The 19,012-nt window shown below is 48.0% G+C and overlaps 1 protein-coding gene across 1 annotated transcript in view; it reads right to left on the reverse strand.

The window, feature by feature from the left end:
* CFAP54 (cilia and flagella associated protein 54) overlaps positions 1-19,012 on the reverse strand; it is a 1,106,494-nt gene that overhangs the window by 771,881 nt on the left and 315,601 nt on the right. The window contains exon 26 of the mRNA XM_029597529.1: positions 6,953-7,075. Within this exon, the coding sequence (XP_029453389.1) occupies positions 6,953-7,075 (123 nt within the window). The remainder of the gene's footprint in view (positions 1-6,952; positions 7,076-19,012) is intronic.

Genomic DNA, 19,012 nt, shown 5'->3' on the forward strand with positions numbered 1-19,012 from the left:
CCTGGGGGACGCCGAAAGGAGCATTAGTATGAGGTGATTCCTTGTTTTTAATTTTTACCTTATAGCCTCTATTACTAAGGAAGGATCCGAACCATCTGAGTGCTGAACCTGTAATTCCTATGTCTGAAAGCCGGTTTAGAAGGATATTGTGATTTACCGTATCAAAAGCTGCAGAGATGTCAAGGAGAGCTAAGAGAAACGACTGTCCTTTATCAAAACCAATATATAGTTGATCCAGGAGAGAGGTGAGGAGGGTTTCTGTATTGTGATCTTTTCGGAAACCATATTGAGACGTGTGAAGTATATTGTGGTCTTCTAGGTAATTTGAAAGCTGCTTATTTACAATTTTCTCCATAATCTTAGCTACAAATGGGAGATTTGATATGGGGCGGTAATTGTTGAGGTCTTCTGGATCCAGGTTGGATTTTTTGAGTATGGGTTTGAGCGTGGCCAGTTTGAGAGCGTCCGGGAATGTTCCTTGTGAAAGAGAACAATTGATGATATCTGCCAGATATTTGGATATGTATTCTGGTATGAGAATCAGTAACTTAGAAGGTATTTGGTCCAGCGGGTGGGACGAAGGTTTCATTCTTTTTATCAGGGATTCTACCTCTAACGTGTATGTAGGATCAAAGGAGTCCAATCTTATGTCAGTATTTGGTAGAAGAACTGTGTCAGGAAGAAGAGGGTTTGTGCTAGAAGGTAATCTGGCCAGGGTTTTGGAGATTTTGTTTTGAAAGAATAAGGCCAGGTCATTGGCCTTCGATTGAGCTGTATCGTCAGGGATATTAGGAGGAACCGTTTTGGTAAGTTCCGAAACATAAGAGAAGAGGGCCTTCGGATCATACAGCATATCATGGATACGGTGAGCATAGAAATCTCTTTTTGTTCGAAGTGTTGCTGATCTGTATTGGTGGAGCGTTGTTTTGTATATGGAAAGAGAGAGGGGATTAGGATTCTTCCTCCATTCTTTTTCTTTCCGTCTTAGATTTTGCTTCTGAGTACGGAGTTCGTTTGAGAACCACGGTTGCTTATTTTTTTGAGAAGGATTTATATTCTTTTTAGACAGTGGGCATAAATCGTTGGCTATCCTTTCAGTAATGTTTTGCCATGAAGTGATAGCTGAATTGGGATTGGAAAGATCCAAGTTTGGAAGTTTTCTGATCAGAGATTTGCCAAGATCTTCTGAAGGACATGTTTTCCTGTAGTATAGAGTGGAAGGATGATGGGGTGTGGTTAATTCTGTCGATGACCTGAAGGTGGAGTTGATCATAAAATGATCTGACCATGGGACTGGGAGGCATAAGGGAGGAGAGATTGGAGTGAGATTAGAATTTGTGAAGATAAGGTCACGCGTGTGACCTGCTTTATGTGTTGGTTGGTTAATATGCTGTTTGAAACCCATGTCTGAGAGGGCTGATAGGAATGCATCACAGTTGGTTGATCGAGGATTGGCATCGATGTGGAGGTTTAAAATCTCCAATGATTATGGCCGGAGAATCTGGTTTTAGGTATTTGGCTATAACTTCTACCATAGGAGAGGCATCTTGATCTAAAAGTCCGGGAGGAGCGTAGGTGAGGAGGATTTGAAGCGACTTAGATTTGAATAGGCCTACCTCAAGTTTGGGTATAGTATAGATAGGTTGTTGCGTGAGGTTAAAAAGTTTTTTTGCAGCTATTAGGAGACCTCCTCCTTTTTTTTTCTTTCTGAGTAGGGAGAAGACATCATATGTCTGTGTAGGCATTTGATTTATTAAGACTGTATCTGAGGGTTTTAACCAGGTCTCTGTGATGGCACAGATGTCTGGTCCGGTATCTAGCAAATGGTCATTAAGGATGTGGGTTTTTTTAGTGATTGACTGGGCATTGAAGAGTGATAGGGTGAATAGAGCCAGTCCAAGTAGTTGTGTAACTGGTGAGGTCATTACAGGGGTTAGGTTTCTACGAGTTATAGGATAATATCTTGGCGAAGGCTTCATCTTGAAGCAGTAGTTGTGATGTATTATATGTATTGGGTGTCCTAGTAACATGGTTGTACTGGGGAGATGGCTTTGATGGGAGTCAGTACCAGGTGTCCTGTGAAATTGAGGCAGTAATGGATTGTGGAAGTGTTCTATGAGAAGGTCTGACTAATATGATTGGTTGTGTTAGTCTTTTTGCTGAGTGAATGCTGAAGCTGTAGGTTGAATGCTGAAGCTGTAGGTTGAATGCTGAAGCTGTAGGTTGAATGCTGTGACTGTAGGATGAATGCTGTGACTGTAGGTTGAATGCTGTGATTGTAGGTTGAATGCTGTGACTGTAGGTTGAATGCTGTGACTGTAGGATGAATGCTGAAGCTGAAGGTTGAATGCTGAAGCTGAAGGTTGAAAGCTGAAGCTGAAGATTGAATGCTGAAGCTGTAGGTTGAATGCTGTGACTGTAGGTAGAATGCTGAAAGAAACTGAAAGTTGGGGTGAATGTTGAGAGGATGGTTGCTGTTAACGATGGAGGTCTTCGATTGGGCTTGGGGATGAAGAGATGTGTGGATTATCGAGGCAGGGAGAATGAGGTTTTGTGGGTGCTGGGGACACAAAGGGGCACACTAAGGGGCAAGCCCCTTAGGTCGCGCCCCTTCGGGCGCGCAACGCCCGGCGCGCAACGCCGTCCGTGCGGTCTAAAATTTAAAGGGCTTCTCTCTGCCCTCTGATTGGCCGGATGCCTTTACGGTGGGTGTGTTTTTCACTCACCGCGAGGTTTCATTGAAGAAGTGGTTTTCTTGAGGAACTTCTCTTTTTTTGTTTCTCGTTTCGGAGGTGCCTCCTCTGCACGGCTCCCCGATCGTTTAGGGATTGAGCAGGCTCGAGCCCCGATTGGGCCGTTCAAGCCTCAGCAGAGGAGGAGGTGAGGCGCTGTCTGGAGCCGGTAGCATGGTCAAAAAGGGGGAAGCCGTCCGTGCGGTCTAAAATTTAAAGGGCTTCTCTCTGCCCTCTGATTGGCCGGATGCCTTTACGGTGGGTGTGTTTTTCACTCACCGCGAGGTTTCATTGAAGAAGTGGTTTTCTTGAGGAACTTCTCTTTTTTTTGTTTCTCGTTTCGGAGGTGCCTCCTCTGCACGGCTCCCCGATCGTTTAGGGATTGAGCAGGCTCGAGCCCCGATTGGGCCGTTCAAGCCTCGGCAGAGGAGGAGGTGAGGCGCTGTCTGGAGCCGGTAGCGTGGTCAAAAAGGGTCAAAAAATATGGAGTGTGTCAGGGCCCAATCCCAAATCTATGCGGCTTCTTGACAAAGGAGATACGAACCCGTACCTCCTTGTTTGTTCAAGTACCACATGGCAAATGTGGTGTCCGTTTGCACAAGTATAGTTTTGTGTGAAAGGCAATACTTGAACGCATGCAGAGCATAACGTATAGCTCGAAGTTCCAGGAAATTGATTTGAAATGTTGCTTCAAGTGTCGTCCAAGTACCTTGGGTTTGGAGATTGTCTATGTGAGATGGTGGATGCATCTGTAGTTAAAGTTATCTGTGGAACTGGTTGTTGAAACGGTAGGCCCTTGCCCAAGTTGTCCTTGTTTACCCACCATAGGAGAGATGAATGTAACTGGTGGGTTATTTGAACTGGAGACGGCAGTGGTTGGATGGCTTGTATCCACTGTGATCTTAATGTCCATTGGGTTATTCTCATGGCTAATCTGGCCATAGGAGTGACATGAACTGTGGAGGCCATGTAGCCTAGCAGAATTAGAAACTGATGAGCTGTGGCCTATTTCTGTAAACATAGCAAGTTTGCCAATGAGGAAATTGTTTCCACGCGGTCCTCGAGTAGGAAGGCTCTTGATAGTATGGTGTTTAATTTTGCTCCGATGAATTGCAGTAGGTGAGACGGGATGAGGTGGGATTTTTGGTAATTGATGAGAAAACCCATCAAGTAGAGCAGATTGATTGTGAGTCTGAGAAAGGCAAGAGCTCCTTGTTGAGATTTACTTCTGATGAGCCAGTCGTCCAGATAGGGAAAAACGTGTACACTTTCCTTGTGTAAGTGTGCTTCTACTACTGCTAGGCATTTTGTGAACACTCTGGGTGCTGAGGCAAGTCCGAATGGTAGAACCCGATATTGGAAATGCTGATGACCCACCAGGAAATGCAGGAACTTGCGACGAGGAGGGAATATTGGAATGTGAGCATAAGTGTCTTGTAGATCCAGAGAACAGAGCCAGTCTCCTGTCTGAAGAAGGGGAAGCATGGTGCCTAAGGAAATCATTCTGAATTTCTCTTTCTCTAGAAATCTGTTGAGATTTCAAAGGTCTAGTATGGGGCATAGGCCTCCTGTTTTCTTTGGAATGAGGAAATAACGGGAGTAGAATACTCTGCCCTGCTAAGGCCGGGGAACTGGTTCCACGGCCCTGGCTCTCAGAAGGGTGGATAATTCTGCTGGCAGAAGAGTGATATGATCTTTGTTTATCCAAAGAGACTTTGGTGGAGAGTCTTTTGGAACTGATAGGAAATTGAGTTGGTATCCCCATGATATAATGGAGAGTACCCATTGATCTGTTGTTATCCTTGATCAATGGTTGTAATAGAAGGAGACTCGACCTCCTACCGGTATGGTTGGGTTGGGGTTGGTGGGTTGGCTGCTGTTCTCTGGCTGTGTCTCAAAAGCCTGCAGCTGGGCCTGTTTGCGGTCACGGTTGAGGCCTAGTGGTTCTAGGTTGCCTGGGCTGGGATCTTTGTTGCGGTCGGGAAGATCTGCCCCGAGGTACTGGTGGATAGTACCTCCGTGGCCTGTAGTATGGTTTCCTTGCATCTTTTCGTGGCTGACGGCGTGACACAGTGGAAGAGTCTTGTGGGACAGCAGATAATTGACGCAGTGTCTCTGTATGTTCTTTAAGTTGGGTTACTGCATCTTGAACCTTTGATCCAAAAAGGTTATCGCCCACACAAGATAAATCTACCAACTTGTCTTGGACCTCAGGCCTAAGGTCGGAGGCTTTAAGCCAGGCCCAACGGCGTGCACTGATCCCAGTAGCTGCCACTCTTGAGGAAGTATCAAAACTGTCGTATGCAGCACGGACCTCATGTTTTCCTGCTTCTAATCCTTTATGGATAATTGCATTAGCTGAGTCCTGATACTGCTGAGGCAGGGATTCATGGATGTTCCCACAATCTGTGTTGAAGCTCCATCAGGACCTCATGAATAGGGATAGCTAGGAATTCCTTAGGGGAATCTACAAATTGAAGAACATCTAAGGTTTGCTGTCTCGTATCCTCTTCAGTCACTAATTTAAAAGGAATAGTGTCTGCCATGTCTTTTATAAAAGTGGTGAAAAATATGTCCTCTGGAGGTGACTTTTTTCTTCCTTCAGGAGGAGATGGTTCAGACATAAAACTTTCTGATGAGGAATCCCTGTCACTATCCTCCCAGGAGTCATATGGTGTATGCTTGGAAGGAGAAGTAGGAGAAGGCCTCGGTGGCATCGATGGTTTTTGTGGTAAGAAAATTGGGATCGATGGAGAGGCTGGTATAATTGGTCTGGACAGTCCTGAAGGTCCTGGCTGAGGTTCAGACAGTGGGGAAGTACCAGACGTATCACCCATACCTGCTGGTTTAGTAGGGATAGGTTGTAATGGTATAGCACCGATGAGGGCACCAAGTTTTTCCATTTGTGGTTGAAAAATTAATAGATCTAGTTGTATTAGAGTCCTTGGTAGCGGTACAGGCACTGGCATCGGGGACAGCATCGGGAATGGTGATGGTATCGGCCATGGTGATGACATCGACATCGGTGCTGGTCCCGGCATCGGTGATGGCATTGGCATCGGTGATGGCACCGGCATCGACAATGGTGTCAGCTTCAGTGAGGGCAATGGCATCGGAGGAGTCATCGGTGTTGATGGATGTAAGTCCTGAAGCGCTTCTCGCACTGCCTGGCAGATGAATCCGCTCAGTTCCTCCACTATAGCTGGTGAAGTCAGAGCAGCTATAGGTGGTGGCAGTGAAGGAGTCATCAGCTCTACCACAGGGCCCTGTGGTGGCTCGATGCCCAGCACCTCTAGAGGTGGGGAATGCCTTGGGGTAGCAGGCCTCAGTAGCTCTTGTGGACGAGGTCTTTTGGCTACTGGTTGTTCCGGTGATAACAGGGCCTCCGGAATCGAAGTGTGCCGATGCCGATGTCGATGCTTTGGATGATGTTCGGTGGCTTTTTCAAGCCTGGACATTGATTTTGTCGATGCCGCAAGCAGGGTCGGGGATAACCGGTCTCCCGAGTCCTCCACTCGACGTTTTCGGATAACTAAGCGTTTCAACGCTCCGGCCAGAGATGAGTGGGTTGATGTCGACGTGGAAGGCATTAACTGGATGTGGAAAAGATGTTCCATCTTTTCCTGTCGTGCCTTTCTTCCTTTGGCGGTCATTTCTGCACATTTTGGGCATGAAAAAACGTCATGGGACTGTCCTAAACATAAGACACACTCAAGGCGTGGATCAATAATCGACATAGTTTGATTACAGTTAGGGCATTTTTTAAAACCTGTGGCCATAATAAAACCAGGACGGCCGTCGAAGGCTTTCTGACTAAAAATCTTTTAACTCGAATCGAGTCGGAAGAAAAGATTTTACTCACCGGCCGGTGGTCGAAGAGAGACCCCGATGTGGGGAATGAGAAATGAGGGATGTTAATTTGTTTTATACACAAGTTTGTGTGAAGAAGTTCACACAGGGCTCCTTCTCCGCGATGCTAACTGCAGCACGGAAAAACGAAGACTGAAGGGAGACCCCTGTGGCTCGAGGGATCATGGCAAGCTAGGCATGCTCAGTGGGCTCAATATGCCAGTCAAACGTTTCTAGAAACTTTGACAGAAAGTTTTCCGTGATAGGGCTCCGTCAGTGACATCACCCATATGTGAGGACTAGCATCCTGCTTGTCCTGGGATAAAAAATATTACCAAGTGTTAGAATCTTAGAGATAATAAAAGCATCACCTTTGCTAGGTAACAGACTGTACAAGCTATCATGTGCACTACACTCTCAGGACATCCTGATGTTTTCTTTTGCCAAGTGCTGTTTGGAACATCTTGCAGAACAGCCAAACATTTAAGTAGAATCTGAAAATATAAGGATCATGATAAAATCACATGTGCTATTCTCTGCAACTTCACTGACAATTACAATATACTTTGCATTATCCAGCTACAATGCAAATGATATTATGAAAACATAAATTCTCCATGTGAGTTATAAAATATTGAAAAGTAGAATATTTCCCCACAAATAAACAACAAAATCCAGCAGGTATTATATAACAGTAGACGCTAAGTAAATGTCCTTCTTGATGTGGCAGTTTACAAAAATGTTTAAAAAGAATATTTTTTTTAAATTATCTTAGTGATAACCATCTTACCTCTGTCACCACCTACTTCACCCAGTATCCAACCTCTCAAGTCAATAAGTGAGTCTGAGTCATGAGTGGATTAAAAATGGTCACAGCTTTATTTACAAATAACCAAACACTTTCCACACAAACCAAGCATTTGTCAAGATTGTTGGACTCAGCAGTCTGAAAGTTCCAAGTCCGTCAGCACAACACAGTAATAGCCAAGTTAGATCCTGGTAAGCCTCCAAGCTTGTGGCATGGTTGCAACCAACTCACATCTTGTATCTTCCCAAAGCATGCTAGGCCCCAACCTTTTTCAAATCTAGGATGGTCCCTTCTAGCAAAGTAGTACTCAATTCACACCTTTCAGCTTTTCAAGGCACATTGGAGCCACACAATCACCTGCCTGCTAGTATGACACAGCATAAGAACATAAGTAGTTGCCATACTGGGTCAGACTGAGGGTCCATCAAGCCCAGCATCCTGTTTCCAACAGTGGCCAATCCAGGCTACAAGTACCTGGCAAGTACCCCAAAAACTAAGTATATCCCATGCTACTGATGATAGTAAAAGCAGTGGCTATTTTCTAAGTCAACTTGATTAATAGCAGGTAATGGACTTCTCCTCCAAGAACTTATCCAAACCATTTTTAATCCCAGCTACACTAACTGTACTAAACACATCCCCTGGCAACAAATTCCAGAGTTTAATTGTGCATTGAGTGAAAAAGAACTTTCTCCGATTAGTTTTAAATGTGCTACATGTTAACTTCATGGAATGCCCCCTAGTCCTTCTATTATACAAAAGAGTAAATAACCGATTCACATTTACTCATTCTAGTCTTCTCATGAATTTATAGACCTCTATCATATTCTCCCTCAGCTGTCTTTTCTCCAAGCTGAACAGCCCTAACCTCTTTAGCCTTTCCTCATAGGGGAGCCATTTTATCCCATTTATCATTTTGGTTGCCCTTCTCTGTATCTTTTCTAGTGCAACTATATCTTTTTTGAGATGCAGCAACCAGAAGTGCACACAGTATTCAAGATGCAGTCTCACAATGGAGTGACACAGAGGCATAAGGACATTCTCAGTTTTATTCACCATTCCTTTCCTAATAATTCCTAAAGGAAAATTGGCTCTTATCTACTAATTTTCATTCATGTAATACCACAGATCAGTCCAGACACATGAGTTTTGCATCCCTATCAGCAGATGGAGGCAGAGAATGAAAATTTTTCAGGCACTGCTACATAACCATGAGTGCCACCTGCAGTCCCTCAGTATTGACCTATACCCAAGCAAAGATGTCTAAATTAACACACCCCAACAAACTCTAAGTGAGCAGAAACTTAAAGTTGGAGCCCCCTATAACTAAGACTCTCTTGTCTCAAACAAAGAACATATTAAACTATGTTCACTTCAAGTAAATCTACATTTGATTACATACTATCTCAGCAACAACCAGAAGTGTGGAAGTCTTTCAAAAGAAAGGTACAGGTCTCTGGACTGATCTGTGGTATTACAGGAATGAAAATTAGCAGGTAAGAACAAATTTTCTTTCCTGTGCATACCCCAGATCAGTACAGACAAGTGGGATGTACCCAAGCCCCTCTGTACTGGGCGGGAACTCAAAAGACCTGTGCACAACACACTTTCCCCAAAAGCCGCCTCCTCTGGCGCCTGTACATCCAAGCGGAATGTTTGGTAAAAGTGTGAAGAGAAGACCATGTTGATGCCCGACAAATCTCCTGTGGAGAAATCAGTTGACACTCCAGCACTAACCAGCTCTTACAACTATAAGCTGTAGTTATCACCTCTTTCAGCCATCTTGCATTTGTGCTCTTGGAAGCCTTATTTCCCTTCTTTGCTCCACTGAACAGGACAAACAGATGATCTGATCTCCGAAAGGCATTCGTCACCTTAAGATATCATAGAAGAAATTGCGGCACATCCAATAAGTGAAGCTCTCTCGCCATATGAGCATCTGGTGACAAATTTGGAAAAGCCGGTAGCTCGACCGTCTGGTTAGGATGGAAAGAGGAAACCACCTTAGGCATGAAAGAAGGAACTGAACACAATGACACGCCCTACTCCGAAAAACGAAGGAAAGTGTCCCTACACGACAATACTTGCAGCTCTGATATCCTTCTAGCTGAACAGATAGCCACCAAGAAAACAGACTTCAAGATTAGATCCTTTAAAGAAGCCCTTCTAATCAGTTCAAAGGGAGGAACACAGAGCTTGAAAAACCAGATTAAGTTCAACCTGGACATATCTTCCAGACCAGAGGATGCAGATATTTTGCCCCCTTGAAGAAGCACACCACATCCAGATAAGACACCAACGGTCTTCCCTGAACCCTACCTTGAAGAGACTCTAAAGCTGCCATCTGAACCCAAAGGCTAGTCCCTTAGCCAAGCCACTTTGTAAAAAGGCCAAAACTGCAGAACGACCAACTTTAAAGGTTGTACCTTGTTTTGCAAACACCACAATTCGAACACTCTCCATACCCGGATATAAGCCAACGATGTGGAGGGCCTTCTCGCCTGAAGGAAATTCGAAATCACAGGCTCCAAGTTTCCCTTCAAGTGGAGCCATCATCTCTCAAAAGCCAAGCTGCTAGACAGAAGCGATCCGCCCAGTCTGAAAATATGGGTCCCTGCTTCAACAACCCTGGCAGATGGGCCTAGCGAATGGGCCCATCTACCACTAGATAAACCAGATCCGCAAACCACAGCTGGTGCGCTATTCAGGTGCCACCAGAATCATCCTGCCCAGGTGAAACTTGATGTGACGCAACACTCGACCTATGAGAGGCCAAGGGAGAAACACATACATTAACAGCTCTGTCGGCCATGGCTGGATGAGGGCTTCAATGCCCTCGGAGCCGACCTCTCTCCTGCGACTCAAAAACTGAACCGTCTTCACATTTCCTGGCCCGCCATGAGGTCCAACTCCAGCCTGCCCCACCTGGCCTGAATAAGTGCGAAGGACTCCACTGACAACTCCCACTCCCTGGCATCCACATGGTGTCTGTTGAGATAATCCACTTGTGCATTGTCCACTCTGGCCACATGCGATGCAGTTATTCCTGCTAGATTGTTCTCTGCCCAAACAGTTCTTGCTCCTCCTGCGCTATCAGATGACTCTTCATTCCACCCTGATGATTAATGTACACCACCATTGTCGCATTGTCTGAGAACACTCACATCGACCTCCCTTGAATGAATGGGAGAAACACCAGCAAGGCTTTGTGAACTGCTCTGGTCTCCAAATGATTGATGGACCAGGAAGCCTCTCTGGCGATGACTGTCCCTGGGCAGATTTTCCTTGACAAATCACCAACAACCCACTCACCCAGGCCACGCTTTACATACTATTTATCTTTCTCCACTGAGAAAACTGACCATTTAATCTATTTTTTGTTTCCTATATTTTAACTAGTTTGCAATCCATAAAAGGACATTGCCTCCTACCCCATGACTTTTTAATTTTCTTAGGAGTCTCTCATGGGGGACTTTGTCAAACGCCTTCTGAAAATCCAAATACATTACATCCATCAACTCATTTTTATTCGCATGTTTATTAACCCCTTCAAAAAAATTTAGATTTGTGAGGCAAGATTTCCCTTGGGCAAATCCATGCTGGCTGCATCCCATAAATCCATGTCTATCTATATGTTCTGTGATTTTTTTCTTTACAAGTTTCCACGATTTTTCCTGGCACTGAAATCAGGCTCACCAATCCATAGTTTCCCGGATCACCTCTGGAGCCCTTTTGAAATATCATGGTTACATTGGCCATTCTCCAATCTTCAGGTATAATAGACAATTTTAATGATAGTTTAAAAATTAATAATAGATCTGAAATTTAATGTTTTAGATCTTTCAGAACCTTGGGGTGTATACCATGTGGTCCACGCAATTTGCTACTCTTCCGTTTGTCAATCTGGCCTACTACGTCTTCCAGGTTCACCTTATTTGGTTCAGTTCATCTGATTCATCACCCTGGAAAAACATTACTGGAATGGGTATCTGCCTAACATCCTCATTAGTAAACATAGAAGCAAAGAATTCATTTAGTCTTTCCACAATGGGCTTATCTTCGCTAATTGCATCTTTAATCCCTTGATCATCTATAGGTCCGACTCCCTCACAGGTTTCCTGCTTTGGGTATATTATTTAAAGTTTTTATTATGAGTTTTTGACTCTACAGCCAGATTTTTTTCAAATTTTCTCTTAGCCTATCTTATCAATGTTTTACATTTAACTTACCAATGCTTATATTTTGTCCTATTTTCTTTAGTTGGATCCTTCTTCCAATTTTTGAAAGAAGTTATTTTGGCTAAAATAGCCTCTCTTACCTCAGCTTTTAACTATGTCAGCAGTCATTTGGCCTTCCTTCCACCTTTCTTAATGTTTGGAAATATCTGGACTGTGCTTCTAAGATGGTATTTTTAAATAATGTCCACGCTTGTCATATATTCTTAACATTTGTAGCTGCACCTTTCAGTTTTTTTCTAATTATTTTCCTCATTTTATCAGTCTTCATTTTGAAAGTTTAGTGCTAGTGCTGTAGATTTACTTATTGTCCCCCTTCCAAACATTAAGTCAAATTTGATCATGTTATGTTTTCTAATACCAAGTGGTCCCACCACCATTATCTCTCGCACAGTTGTGTTCCGCGGCCATGGCGCCCCACGACCGCGGCCCCCTACCTGATTCGCAGAGTTTCTTCGCCGCAGGAGCCCCGTGGGAGGGCTCCGATTCGGGCCATCGCGCCCGCGCGGCCTCCGATGCTGCTTGCTGCGGGGGAAGCCGTCCTGCTCCCCCCTCGTGGCGTCTCCTCTCCGCGGGGGAAATCCAAGATGGCCGCCGCCATCCTTAGGCGCGAGGTCGCACCTCCTCCACAGATTTAAAGGGACCCAATCCCTTTAAATGGCTTCACCTGTTCTCTATCAGCCAGAGCAGGGAAAGTATATAAGGCAGCTTCCTCTGCTCATCCAGCGACTTGGCAACGTCCTCCAGCACTGTCTAGTCTGCTTGCTTTGGTGAGTTCCTTGATCTTGGATTGCTGTTCCTCTTTGTCCTGGTGCTCCCGGTTCCTGACTTCAGATTGGCATACGGTGATTCTCTAGTGTACGACTTCGGATTGGCTTACGGTGATTCTCTGGTGTACGACTTCGGATTGGCAAGCGGTGATTCTCTGGTGCACGACTTCGACTGGTGAGCGAACCTCTGGCACTCGACCTTGGACTCCTTCAAGACTACAGTCTCCAAGGGCCCACCTAAGTCCCAGCGGCCCGGGTCCCTACGGGCTCCTCCCGGGGGGACCGCGGGCTTCCAGGGCGAAGCTCCAGTCAGCCCTTGCACCGACTCCTGACCTCTCAAATGTCCACCTAAGTCCCAGCGGTCTGGGTCCCTACGGGCTCCTCCTGGGGGGACCACAGACTTCCAGGAGTGAAGACTCAGCTCCTCTTCTCGTCCCTTCATCTGTCTCCGCCACCGCCTCAGTCTCCAGTGCCAAGGGTCAGCTCGTCCCGTCTTCTGCTCTGCTACGCCTCCCGAAGAGAGAACCTACGGATCCTCCGAAAGGTATACCATCCTCCCGTCAGCCAAGAGTTCACAAACCTGAGTGTTACAGATTGCCAAGTCCATGGACCCGGCAGAGGCATCTGCCCGACAGGCCATTCCGGGAATGGCCCAGCGCCTGATGGATCAGCAGAAAACCCTGGACGCCTTAGTTTCCTCCGTGCAGAGCTTAACCCAACGTCTTGAGGCCTTAGGGCCTATGAATCCTACCCTGCCGTCTCCGCCTGGGGCTCAAGGAGCCCACGCTACCCAGCCACACACCGCCCAGACCTCCAGGGGTGACCTGGGGCATGTAACTCCTACTCAGCTCCCGGCGCCCTCTCGATACGCCGGGGATGCAAAGTTGGGTCAAGGATTCCTCAGCTAGTGCCAGGTCCGCTTCTCCTTGTTGCCGGCGCAGTTTCTCAGCGACCTGGTCAAAACCAGCTACATTATGTCCTTGCTTGATGGGAAGCCTCTGATTTGGGCCTCTCATCTGTGGGAGAGAAGGGATCCTATTTTCGGGAACTTGAGCCAGTTTCTGTCTGCATTCCGGCAGTTGTTCGACAAACCCATTCGCAAACCCACTGTGGTTTCAGAACTGCTCCGACTACGACAGGGCACTTGGACAGTGGCCGAATATGCTATGGAGTTCCGCACTCTGGCCGCAGAACTGAATTGGAGGGAAGATTGCCTGCATGGAATCTTCCTGGAAGGGCTAGCTTCGCGCCTTCAGAATGAGCTGGCCGCGAGGGAACTTCCGGACGATCTTGATGCCGTGAAAGAGCTGGCTAAACGAGTGGATCACCGAATGAGGTTTCACCTTCCGACAGTTAAGGTGGCGAGAAGGCCCTCACCTCCGCCCAAAGGCAAGTCTGAAGCCCTGCAGGCACCCTCCAAGGAACTCATGGAAGTGGGACGGGGGAAGTTGTCCTCTCGCAAACGCCATCGGTGAATAAAGATGGACCTCTGTTTCTATTGCGGCGCAGCGGGTCACCAGATAGCCACATGCCCTGCGCACTCGGGAAACTCCCGTGCCTAGGACCAGGAGGAGGTCTCTTCCTAGGCTCAACTTCATCTGCACCTCCACTACCTGTTCCAGTGGCACTAACGTCACCCACGGGTGAGTTTCACACATTAGCCCTGGTCGACTCAGGCGCTGGCGGCAATTTCATAATGCAGAAGCTGGTGGAGCATCTAAAAATTCCACTGGTCCACATCTCTGCTCCTCTGGTCATCTCCTCCATCCAAGGGAGACCTCTCCCCGTTCGTGTGACCCACATGACAGAACCTACCCAGTTAAGGGTCGGGCTCCTTCATCGTGAAGAGATGTCGTTCCACGTCCTGGAGCACTCGATGCACCCGGTTGTCTTGGGTCTCCCGTAACTCCAAGAACACGGCCCCCAGTTTGAGTGGAGGACTTTACAGCTGATCCGTTGGGGCGTGAACTGCCATGGTAAATGCCTCCAACCGGTAATCCCAGTCTCCTACTCGGTGGCCTCTACCAGTCTTCCGGGCCTGCCGGCGCCCTATGCTTCATACGCGGATGTGTTCTCGAAGCAGAAGGCCGAGATTCTTCTGCCTCACCAATCTTTCGATTGTGCCATCAATCTCCTTCCTGGCACTGAGCCTCCTTGTGGTCGTACCTACGCCCTCTCCCCTGCAGAAACGCAGGCCATGAATGAGTATATCAAAGAAAACCTGGAGAGGGGCTTCATTCGGAAGTCAAAGTCCCCCGCAGGGGCTGGATTCTTCTTCGTCGGGAAGAAGGATGGGACTCTCCGCCCCTGCATAGACTACCGGGGCTTGAATGCCATAACGGTCAAGGACCGCTATCCCTTGCCCCTCATCTCTGAACTCTTTGACCGCTTGCAAGGGGCGAGGATCTTTTCCAAGCTGGACCTTCGAGTGGCTTACAATCTCATTCGAATTAAGGAAGGTGATGAATGGAAGATGGCCTTCAACACCCGGGACGGCCACTATGAGTATTTGGTGATGCCGTTCGGGCTTTGCAATGCCCCCGCAGTATTCCAGAATACCATGAATGAAATATTCCGTGACCTCCTGTACCAATGTGTGATAATATATTTGGACGACATCTTGATTTTCTCCGATTCTTTGACCGCCCACCGCTGACACGTCGTCCAAGTCTTACAACGTCTCAGGGAACATAAGCTGTATGCGAAGCTTGAAAAGTGCCTGTTTGAGCAGGAGTCTCTTCCCTTCCTGGGATACATAGTCTCCAGTCAGGGATTCCGCATGGATCCGCAAAAGCTAAGCGCCATTCGGGAATGGCCATAGCCGTCCAGGCTCAAGGCACTCCAAAGGTTCCTGGGTTTCGCAAACTGTTATCGGTCTTTTATCCCTAACTATGCGTCCATTGTGGCGCCGATGACAGCCCTGACCCGAAAAGGGGCGGATCCCAAGAAGTGGCCTCCAGGAGCGGAGGTCGCCTTCCGTCATCTCAAAGAGGCATTCATGCAACAACCATGCCTTCGGCATCCGGATCCGCAACGGCCATTCTTTATCGAAGTGGACATATCTTCGGAGGGAGTAGGGGCTGTCCTGAGCCAGGCCTCCGAGGGCCACAAGCTACATCTGTGTGCCTTCCTCTCCCGCCAATTCTTGCCAGCTGAGCGGAACTGTGCCATTGGCGACAAAGAGCTCTTGGCCATCAAAGTGGCCTTAGAAGAGTGGCACCCATGGCTTGAGGGGGCACAGCACCAGTTCACGGTCTTCACAGACCATAAAAATTTAGAGTACCTACACCGGGCACAACAGCTCAATCCCCGACAAGCCCGGTGGGCCCTGTTCTTCACCCATTTCAACTTCATTCTCTGATACAGACTGGCTGAGAAGAATACTAAGGCTGATGCCCTATCACAGGTATTTGATTCCACAGAGGGTTCTGAGGAACCACAGTACATCACTGACCCATCCCGGGTCCTCCTGGCAGCTACCACTACCATCCCGCCTGGGAAGACCCTAGTTCCGCCGCACTTGCGGAAACAAGTGCTGGCATGGGCCCACGATTCCCGCTGTTCCGGCCACCCAAGGCAATCCCGCACGTTGCAGCACCTGCGTCGGTACTACTGGTGGCCCAAGGTACATAAGGATGCCCAGGCATACATGGAGTCCTGCCAGACCTGTGCTCGCCACAAGAGGATCAACGGGTCAACCCCAGGCTTACTTCAACCATTGCATGCCCCTGCGGAACCGTGGACCCATGTGGCAACTGACTTTATGGTGGATCTGCCACTATCCAATGGCAACATGGTAATATGGGTGGTTGTCGACCGTTTTAGCAAGATGACGCACTTCGTGCCTTTGCCAGGGTTGCCGTCCGTACCACAGCTGGCTCAGCTTTTCGTCCAGCACATCTTCCGGCTTCATGGCCTACCCAAAGGCATCCTGTCTGATCGAGGGCCCCAATTTACCGCCAAATTCTGGAGGGCCCTTTGCCAGAAGTTCGACGTCACCCTAGACTACACGTCCGCCTACCATCCACAAACCAACGGTCTCGCAGAGAGAACATACCAGACCTTGAAACAATTCCTTTGTCTGTATGTTAATGAGAAACAAGATGACTGGGCTAGTCTGCTACCCTGGGCAGAATTTGCACTGAATTCCCATGTCTCAGCAGCTACGGGGTCCTCCTCGTTTCAGATAGTGTATGGGAAGCAGCCATGCCCGCCACTGCCTGTTCCCATCACGGTTGCATCTCTGACAGCTCAACTCTCTGCCGATGAGTTGCATTGTCTGTGGATATCCATGCAACGTGCCCTGATCAGGGCCGGCCAGGCAGCTAAGAGATACGCAGACCAGCACAGAAGGCTGTACCCGCCCCTCAAGCCGGGCCAAAAGGTTTGGCTGAGCACGCAGTTCATCCAGTTAAAGCTGCCATCATCGCGACTGGCCCCGTGATTCATCGGACCGTTCCCCATCATCCGGCAGGTGGGTGCTGTCTCGTATCAACTTCGTCTCCCTCCGTCTCTCAGTATTCACAACACATTCCATGTCTCCCTACTGAAGCCTCTGGTATTATCATGGCCTTCCAGCACGCCTCCGACCCCGCAACCTGTTGCCTCTGAAGATGACCTCACCTATCAAGTCCGAGAAGTTCTAGATGTGAGGAAAAACAGGAAGAAATGGGAATACCTGATAGCGTGGGAAGGCTTCGGCCCCAAGAAGAACTCCTGGGAACCACTGGATAATATCCTGGACCGGAGTTTGCTGGAGCAGTTCCACAAGGACCATCCAGCCAAACCCAGGCCTCCGGGGAGATGCCCTAAAGAGGGGGGTACTGTTGTGTTCCACGGCCGTGGCGCCCCATGACCGCGGCCCCCTACCTGATTCGCGGCATTTCTTCGCCGCGGGAGCCCCGGGGGAGGGCTACGATTAGGGCCATCGTGCCCGCATGGCCTCCGATGCTGCTTGCTGCGAGGGAAGCCGTCCTGCTCCCCCCTCGCAGCGTCCAGCGGCGTCTCCTCTCCGTGGGGGAAATCCAAGATGGCCACCGCCATCCTTAGGCGCGAGGCCGCGCCTCCTCCACAGATTTAAAGGGTCCCAATCCCTTTAAATGGCTTCACCTGTTCTCTATCAGCCAGAGCAGGGGAAGTATATAAGGCAGCTTCCTCTGCTCATCCAGCGCCTAGGCAACGTCCTCCAGCGCTATCTAGTCTGCTTGCTTCGGTGAGTTCCTTGATCTTGGATTGCTGTTCCTCTTCATCCTGGTGCTCCTGGTTCCTCCCAGTTCCTCCCAGTTCCTCCGCTCCTGGAGGCCACTTCTTGGGATCCGCCCCTTTTCGGGTCAGGGCTGTACGACTTCGGATTGGCTTACGGTGATTCTCTGGTGTACAACTTCGGATTGGCAAGTGGTGATTCTCTGGTGCACGACTTCGGACTGGTGAGCGAACCTCTGGCACTCGACCTAGGACTCCTTCAAGACTACCGTCTCCAAGGGCCCACCTAAGTCCCAGCAGCCCGGGTCCCTACGGGCTCCTCCCGGGGGGACCATGGGCTTCCAGGGTGAAGCTCCAGTCAGCCCTTGCACCGACCTCTCCTGACTTCTCAAAGGTCCACCTAAGTCCCAGCGGTCTGGGTCCTTATGGGCTCCTCCTGGGGGGACCACAGACTTCCAGGGGTGGAGACTCAGCTCCTCTTCTCGTCCCTTCATCTGTCTCCGCCACCGCCTCAGTCTCCAGTGCCAAGGGTCAGCTCGTCCCGTCTTCTGCTCTGTCTCGCCTCCCGACGAGAGAACCTACGGATCCTCCGAAAGGTATACCATCTTCCTGTTGGCCAAGGGTTCACAAACCTGAGCATTACACGCACCAAATCCTGCATTCCTCTAAGAATTAGATCCAAAATGGCTCTCTCTCTCGTCAGTTCCTGAACCAAATGCTCCATGAAACAGTCATTTATTCCATCCAGGTACTTTACTTCTCTAGCATGTCTTGATGTTAGATTTACCTAGTCTATTGGGGTAATTGAAATTTCTCACTATTACTGCACTGCCAAATTTGTTAGCTTCCCTAATTTCTCTTACTATTTCTTTGTCCATCTGATCATTTTGGCCAGTAGATGGTAGTATACCTCTATTTCTATACTCTTCCCTAACACACATGAGATTTCTACCTATAAAGATTCTACTGTGCATTTAGTCTCCTTCAACATCTTTATCCTTTGGACTCTATGCCATCCAAAACATAAAGTGCCACCCCCTCCCCTCACCAAGTTGATCCACCCTATCACTGCAATATTATTTCTACCCTGGTATAGCACTGTCCCATTGGTTATCTTCTTTCCACAGGTCTCTGAGATGCCAATTATGTCTATCTCTTCATTCAGTGCTATATACTATAACTCTCCCATCTTACTTCTTAGACTTCTGGCATTGACATATAGACATTTGAAAGTATGTTTTTGTTTGTATTACACCCTGCTTATCAGTTGATGGATAATTTGGAATCTTTTAATTCAGGTGGTTCTTTACTTATAGGCACATGGACTACTTTTGCTTTTATTGGAAACTCTGTTGGGATGCCCTATCTCTCCTGTTTCATTAGTATCTTTTCAATATGCCTCCCTCCAAACCATGT

Source organism: Rhinatrema bivittatum, chromosome 4 (assembly GCF_901001135.1).
Source record: "Rhinatrema bivittatum chromosome 4, aRhiBiv1.1, whole genome shotgun sequence".
In the NCBI taxonomy this organism is placed as follows: domain Eukaryota; kingdom Metazoa; phylum Chordata; class Amphibia; order Gymnophiona; family Rhinatrematidae; genus Rhinatrema; species Rhinatrema bivittatum.